Consider the following 8,432-nt stretch of genomic DNA (forward strand, 5'->3'; position numbering starts at 1 on the left):
GCTGGCTTGGTCTTGCTTTCTTTATTAATTTAAAAAAAAAAGTGTTTAAAAAAGACTCAAATATTTTTTTAAAAGGACTCTTAAAGAGTTTTGCTATATATAAGTTGGTGTGTTAGCACTTTATTTATAGTTGGACTCATTATAATTTAAAAAAATATATATTAAATACTAATCATCTTTTAGTATAGTTGATGTGAAAAAATTTTAAGAGTCCTGCTATGTACAGTCCCAAATGGGAACTCTCCTTGCAGTCCTCGTATGTACACACATGATTCTAAGTGAATGAACATACTGCCCATGAAAGTCATCTTCTATCAAATAGAAACATAAGACTGAGAAACTTCCCTCTGACAAATTGAAATATGAAAGGAAAAAAAAAAAAAATCCTCCCTCTTCAATTTGTCTGACAGAGTTGCAGTGTTCTTTTTCTCTCCACCACTGCTAGCATCCCCATGTTCCCATGTTTGACCCACTTCAATCTCCTCACAACATTTTGAGCTTTGAGACTTATCTCGTTTATCACATGGGAAATAAATAAGTAAGTAGATTACAACAAATTGAGTAGACTCTTCTGCTTTCTCTAAATATCAGGATTTTTAAAATTCAAAATTCTGCTTATCTTTTCTTTCCAAAATTTCCCAGAAAGTAAAAGAAATGGAGCAAGCAAAGAACTATTATTTATTTTACATGTCAAGATAGTATAACAAGAGCCTCCTTGTAAAATATCTGACACAAAACACCATCAATTTCATATAAATGATATAATCCAAGTAAAAAAGCAATATATTCACATTACAATCATAGGCTATCAAGTATCCCTGTAACCTACCTATCTTTTGACGATGGTCCAACTTAATTACCCTATCGAATTCCACTAGAGAACCCTGAACATCACCTTTGAAAAAAAAAATGTCCGCATTACACAAACCGAAAATGCATACAAAATCATCTACAAAAAAGAAGTTAGAACTAGTATGTGTTATATAAGCTGAAGAAGCATAAGATATACTTGTCGAAAAAGCAGCATTCCTCGTCAAATGGCAACACAAAATTCACGTGCATTGTTACTGTTGATCAAAGCGCCTCAGATTCCAAAAACTGAAGGAATGAACAATCTTCTAGATAATGTTGGTGGTGGGGTTTGGTGGCCATAAATTCCTGAAGGAATGACGGTGAAGAAGAGTAACTTAGAGTAGGTGTTGAATGGAAAAGGGCATAAATATATCGAGGGAGTGACATGTATAGATGGGGGATGGGTCTCACATTGGCAAAGGCAGCGGCGATCTTGATATGAAGGGGACAATGTGTTTCAGCATGATAAAGGAGAGAATATGAGACAATGTGTTTCTACATGGAAGATTGGAGAGTTCTATGGGGTGAAGGGGGCATTTATTGGAACGACACTGTTTTCACAATTAATGCAACAGTGCTTTTCTGGCTCATGCGCAATTACTCTCTTGAATTTTTCAAGATTTCACACCAGTGATATATTGGATGTGTTAGCACTCCACTTATAATATGACTCATTATAACTTAAAAAAAAATCAAGTATTAATAATTTTTTAGCATAACCGACGTGGAAAGACTCTATATCAATAATGTATTGGGAGCTTAAAAAATAAAAGTCTACAAATAGATTTTATATAGGAGCACATGGCACATGTACAGTTAGTCTTTGAGTTGGGTGGTGCGAGCGAGCCACCTGACACTTACCACTGGGCTTACTGCTAATAGAAATGTGTAATTTGTTTTTTTTTATCACTACAATAGATATGCCCATTTGCCACAAACTCTTTTTCCAAAAGTCATGCTGGTTGGAAATAATCAGTTTATCCCACACAAAACTATCACCGAAATAATATTGCATCACTTTTAGCCAAACGACTTGCGGCAAGTGAAAAACAGTGAGTAAAAGTGTTTGTTGCCAAGATAAAGCACCCATGGAAAAAAGTAGAGTGCTACTGCCAAAATTTATTCTTTTCCCATGAAACTCAACAAATATGAAGTAGCTGGCTTATTACAGCCTTTACCCATTCCTCAACAAATATGGCTTGATATGTCTATGGATTTTGTTGAGGGATTGCCTGTGTCAAAAGGATTTGTTGTGGTGATGGTGGTGGTTGATAGGCTATCAAAGTATGCACACTTTTTAGCCTTAAAATTACACCCCTTCACAGTAACGGCAGTTGCTGCATTATTTTTGAATAACATCTTCAACTGCGTGGGATGCGTATCAATATTGTTTCTAATCGACATGCCACTTTTACAAGTTCCTTTCGGAAGGAATTCTTCAAGTTGCAAGAAGCAAAATTCTCTTTTTCCTCAGTTTACTATCCTCAAGCTGATTGTCAAACTAGGGCAGTTGACAAGTGTTTGGAACATTTTTTAAGATATTTCTTGGGTGATAAACCAAGAGGCTAATTTGATTGGCTACCACTTGCAGAATGGTGGTATAACACCACCTGTCGTGCTTCCACAAGAATGACACCATATAAAGTAGTGTATGGTATCCCTCTTGTCAAGTTGCAATAGTATATACTTGAGTTATCTCAAAATCAAGATATGAAGGAACTACTCAAAACCAGGGTGGAGGTTTTAGTAGTCTTGAAGAACAACCTGGTATTAGCTCAAGAAATGATGAAATTGTTTTTTTATAAGAGGCACATTGAAAGGGAGTTTGTGGTGAGTGATTGGGTCTATTTAAGGCTTCAGCCTTATAGACAAAGTTCTCTAGCACTTAAAAGAAATATGAAACTAGCATTAAAATATTTCTCCATTATCTACCTTGCCATCATTTGATGCAGATGGAGAAATTGAGCCTAAACCACAACGGATTCTACAGAAGAGTAGAAAGGTGAACATCAGAGTTTTGATAGAGATTTTGGTTCAATGGCTAGGTGTTGCACGAGAGGAAGCTACGTGGGAGTCATATTAGAAGCTCAAGGAAAAATTTTCCCACGTTGTGGACAAGATGCTTTGAAGGGGGGAGTGTGTAATGAGCAGTTATGGATGTGTCAAGGAGCGGTGTGTGAAGAAGATGCAGTGCAGGAGCAATTTGTGAAGGCTAAACGACAGAAGTTAATGCAGTTAGTTAGTTAATATGTCATACGGGTTGTCGCTGGGGAGGTTTAAGTAGGACAGTGTCGTTTTATCTTGTAAGTAAGGGACTTAAGTGGTGCGACGTCGTTGTGAGTTCGGGTGTTTAATGAAGTAGTAAACGGTGTTGTTTGTAATCAATTTCAACTATAAAAACAGACTCGAATCAATGAAGAGGCCATGCAGAAGTTTATAACTTTCATTCTCTCTTCGCTCTGATTCTCTCCTTCCTTCCTTCCTTCTTCTTCTTCTTCTTCTTCTTCTTCTTCTCTCTCTCATTTCTTGGAGATTGACCATCTCGAAGAAGTCACTGTACGGGCCCATTACACTAACATATCAACGATAATATTGCAACTCCAAAACCACCCTCGCCCCGAGCATCTGCTTCTCATCTGTATCAAGTCCCTTGATCATGCAAATCCTCTCAATCAGGGAATTAAATCCCCTGATTTTTTCTCTCTTACAAATTAGGGCTTTGTATTCCCAATCTCTCACCGCTTTTGTCGCCGTCCTCTCGGGTCCAGCCATTGCCGCTTGGTGCCGCCACGTTAAACCTCAGCATATTCCCGATTCTGCCGATTATTGTTAAGGTAAATCTCTCTCTCAAATCTCTTGATCTCTCCTCTGTTTTACTATATATTTCCTCTCTCTTTCCGTTGGTTTTCGGAATGAGGGGGATGGGCTTCACTGAGTCTTTAAAACTCTTATTGGTGGCAATGAGGCATCAAATTTGTTTGATTAATTTTGCTCATAGCACTTCGTGGAATATATCTATTGTTGGCATCAGTTTCTTGTCTCCATCCCCCTAAACTATCTTCCCTTCTGGGAGTAGTACTGTTTTCTTTTGCATACTGTGTGCTTGAGTTCTTGGGATCTTGCATGAACTAAGCCAACTGGGGTATGTTGAGTATGTAAGTGCTGACAAGAAACAGAGCGAACAAGTTTCTAATCTGGGTTTAAATCATGAAGAGCCTTTTCCTGCAATTTGTAACTCCAAGATAATGGTTGGCAATGTTTTCTTTTCCTATATTCTCCATAATTTACTGCAACCCACCCCCTTCTATTGCTCTGGCAAGAATGATTCGTATAATTCTTATTATTATTAAAAGAGGGAGAGAACAAGTATATCTGAAGAAACCAGTAGAATGCTTTTTTAATGCATTTATTCATTTTCCAGTGTTTTGGAATATAGTCTCTCTTCCACCCATTCTTGGTCTAATCCACTTTTCTAAAATCATGTTTGCTTTCCAGGTTTCGAAAAATTGAAAAAGGATATCTTCGATTTATATCTAAGTCTTGAAAATACTACATAGGTCCCTAAAGGGAACCCAAAACTACTGAGCATTTATCTACTAGATTTACAAATTATTTTCAAGAAACTTTTCACCTCTACCTTCGCATCCAAACCGCACCCTAGGTCCTGGATAATCCTGTCCAGCTTCATTAATGAGCACCTACATTTTTATTTTCCCTTTAGATTCATCATTCACCGTGTCCTTGGCAACTACTAAAAAAATACTGGTTTGGCATGGTAGTACTTTCAAATCCCACAGTTTGTACAAAAGCATCAACCTCCAGTGCAGATTAAACAACATGAGCTAGCTTCTAGGTGTCCTCATCTCATGCTGTTTTCTAAAGGATGATATGAGTACATTCTGGAATTCTGATTTATAGACTATGAGCAACACTTGAAATTTTGTGGCCTAAGGTAGTGCGGACGCCTAGGGGATAGTAGGAAGGGCGTCTATCCAACTCAGATTTATGTTAGAAGACCAGTAGGAGGCGGCTTGCCCTTCGCTCCATTCCAAAGTAAGGTGCGAGTGTCTTGATACCACTTCCTAATTCTTTAAAACTCCATTTCAATGCCAAGTGGCCCACTTTATTATTTTAATGGCTTATAAAAGTAGTTCGTCATAAACCATTGGAATGAAGTTATTTATGAAAAATTCAAAGTAATTAATGTTATATGGATGTTGTTATGATTTGCATTATTTGAAGTTATTTATAAACTCACATTGAGTTCATTAGTGGACGGGGAAAAAAAACGAGATGCCAAAATAGTGATGGTATTAACTGGAAAATGAGATGCCAAATGGTATTAACTTGAGTTTTCTCCATTTTTTATGTATATTTAGTTAAATGGGATTTTCATAGTAGGGGATTTTTTCCTTTATTTTTTTCGTTCACATGGGATTTTCATGGTTGTGGATTTCTTTAATTTTTAGAAAATTGTAAATGCAGTATTCTTCTACCTTCATTTTTTTTCTTTTCTTTCCCTTCAGATGGGATTTCCATTGTAGTGGATTTCTTTGATTTTTGAAAAACTGTAAACACAGTCTTCAACCTTCAAATTTTTCCTTCAAATGGGATTTCCATGGTCGTATGTTTTCTTGGTTTTTGGAAGACTGTAAACAGTTTTCCGTTAAATGGGATCTCCTTCTAATTTTTTTTCTTCTTTTTTAGTTTTTTAACTTTGCCGCTCAGTTTCAGAATCCCAAATTAAATTAAACGAGTCGTTTTACTATAGATCACGACTGCAAAACGTCTGCACAAGCCGACTGCATTAGAGTTTTCCAAAATACTGTGCAAACTCTTTGTAAAAGTCCAGTTCGTATGAAAAGAACAGATCTTTCTTTCTTTCCAAGATTTGCTCAGTTTGCTTCCTATGCAGATATGTTCTCTCTTAATAGGGAACGACCCCTGTGCTACGTACGTACCGGCTTCTCCATTAATGCCAAGTTTCCACCTTACCTAATCTACGAAATACTTCTCCTACTCCCAATAAAGCCTCTATTGCGTTTCCAGTGCCTTTCCCATCAATACCGTGCTCTGATCAACAGTCCATTTTTCATTACGGAGCATCTCGAGAGCTCCAAGGCGACCGATAGGGAACGCGCTCTCATTGCATTGGAATGCGACATCGTTCGGCCAGATTGCTGCTCGGTACCCTTCCACGATGACGATCGTTTTGGCAGGGCCGTGCAGTTATACTATCCGCTGCCGCTGCGACATCGAGAAATACAACTCGTGGGCTATTCCAATGGCCTGGTTACCCTCCATGACAGTGACTATGTGATTGTCATTTGGAATCCATTGATCCGGAAATACAAGCAACTTCCATTTGAACCGATAGAAAACCCCCATGGTTCAAATGCCCATAGGTTGCCCAGCTTAGCATTCGGTCACGACGTTGTTAACGATGACTACAAGGTTTTCAGAATTGTGCAATTTAAAGAAAGATATGTGGATGGATTGGCGTCTGAAGTGAAGGTATATAGCTTGAGAGCGCAGTCTTGGAAGAGGATTAACGACGAATGGCCTACTAAATTCTTCAGCGTTATTTCAGATTCAGCATCCTTAAATGGTGCTTTGCACTGGTTTGTTGGTCCTTTTGATATAGAACATAACCGCCAGCTCCTTATAGGTTTCGATCTCGCTACTGAGAAGTTTCGGGAGTATGCAATTCCTATTGAACAAGATAATGAGTCGGAACACAGTTTGGGGGTTTTGGGAGATTGGCTGTGTGTTTGTCAAAATGTTTATGCGACGCATAGCCATTTTTGGGTGATGAAGGAGTACGGGGTGGAGAGCTCCTGGACTCGGCTTTATACCATATCATTACTAGGAGTTGCGAACTCTTGGAAGATTCGGTGCTGCAAGCCTTTAGCGCTTTCAAAAAACGGCGAGAAGGTCCTGGTGCAGCCTGACGATAAGAAGCCCTTCTGGTACGACATGAAAGAGAAGAGAATTGAGAAAGTTGGGATTTCTCCGCTGCCCTGTGGGTTTGAGACAGCCATTTGTGTGGAAAGCCTTGTTCTTCTCGATGGTGATAGGTAAACGGGCAATTGCGGAAACTGCTCTCTCTCTCTCTCTCTCTGAAAAGTTACATACGGGAATAAATATACTTGGCTTCAAGATTGTTGTACAGGTGAATTTCCATCTATATACAACATACGCATGCAGGATTTGATAATTCATGATTACAAAAAAAGGAAAATGGAACTCGTGTACTCTTGTGGGCTATTCCCTTTTCTTTCCTCGTTCAACACTTGAGACTCATCACATTTATAAATAGTGCCAGGATTGTTGCATCTTGCATATGATAAGTGTCTTGGGTTTTGACGATCAGCTGGGTCTTGCCATGCCTGTATGCCTTAGTGCAATGACTTTTAACTGGCATGAATAGTTAATAGTTCCTTACAAGAAGAATTTTGCATGATGGGTAACGCCAGATATAATTATTACTTCTGCAAGTGCTATACATTCTTTTTAAAAGAGTAGAGTTTATTGTTAATTTTTTATTTATATAAATTTTATATTTATTCAATTTTTTAAATGAATGCGCAGCATTAGACACTATAATTATAAATATTATTTCTTTTTCTTTTTTTCACATCCGCGGCACGAAACCAATCCAGGGTGGCTATAGAAGCAGCACCGAGGACCACTAGTCAGCTCCCAAAGAACCTCATCCTGTGGCTTGCAAAAAAATAAAGATGAGTCGAATGATATGAATCTTTTATGATATATTGAAAGAATAAAATAAATAAATAAAGATTACCTGATGAATTAACTCAATTTCTATTATTCTTTTAATAGCTGACAGTATTAAAAAACTATTATTCTTTTAATATCACGTTGTATTAGAGTGGTAGAATTTACTTGTAACAACCGGGTCCAATAACAAGCCTAAAATCTTTTTAAGGTTAATATGTGTGAGAAGCTCACTTGATTATTTTAACGAGAAATTTCGAAATAGATTAGGAGCCCAAAATTTATTTCGGCGGGATATAGATTTTTGTTAGGCTTCTATATTTCTCCACCATATATTCTATATTGTTGTGCCTTAAGCTGCCCTGAAAATAAACACAAAATAGATAGAGATAATATTTAAGTAGTTCGGCAATTTGCCTACGTCCACTGAGCAGAAACACTATATTCAAAACAACTCTATCTCAAATGGCACACTACACACACTTCTCACACTTCTCTCTCTCAATGGGATGATTTTTCCTTCATATGACCTCTCCTATTTATAGGAGAGGCTGAACCCATCTCCCTCCACATATGTGCTGGAATGCATAAGCTAAACACTCAATGAAAGCACATGTGAGGAACATCATCATGTGAATTGGACACTACCAACACATGGGCACTCATAGTGGATGGCACACATGGGCAAAGTATGGACAACACATGGGGGGACCCTTCAACAATCACCCCCTTTACCCAAGTGTGTCATACTTAGACTACTACATATTGTATCCTTCCAATGATTGCACCCCTCTATCGAAATGTTCGTTTGCCATAAGAGATCTCTGCTATCAAATGCGCCC

The 8,432-nt window shown here is 37.9% G+C and overlaps 1 protein-coding gene across 1 annotated transcript; it reads left to right on the forward strand.

Annotated features, from left to right (window-relative positions):
* Positions 1 to 5,692: 5,692 nt before the first annotated feature.
* LOC122274207 (F-box protein CPR1-like) lies at positions 5,693 to 7,261 on the forward strand. Its single transcript, XM_043083215.1, has one exon. It carries the CDS (start codon positions 5,710 to 5,712, stop codon positions 6,931 to 6,933), a length of 1,224 nt encoding a protein of 407 aa, XP_042939149.1. The 5' UTR covers positions 5,693 to 5,709; the 3' UTR covers positions 6,934 to 7,261.
* The last annotated feature ends 1,171 nt before the right edge of the window (positions 7,262 to 8,432 follow it).

This window comes from Carya illinoinensis, chromosome 8, assembly GCF_018687715.1.
Source record: "Carya illinoinensis cultivar Pawnee chromosome 8, C.illinoinensisPawnee_v1, whole genome shotgun sequence".
NCBI lineage: Eukaryota > Viridiplantae > Streptophyta > Magnoliopsida > Fagales > Juglandaceae > Carya > Carya illinoinensis.

What these genes read in the sequence shown, in the direction of transcription:
- LOC122274207 (XM_043083215.1), top strand. Translation starts at nt 5,710, where the DNA reads ATGAAAAGAACAGATCTTTCTTTCTTTCCAAGATTTGCTCAGTTTGCT.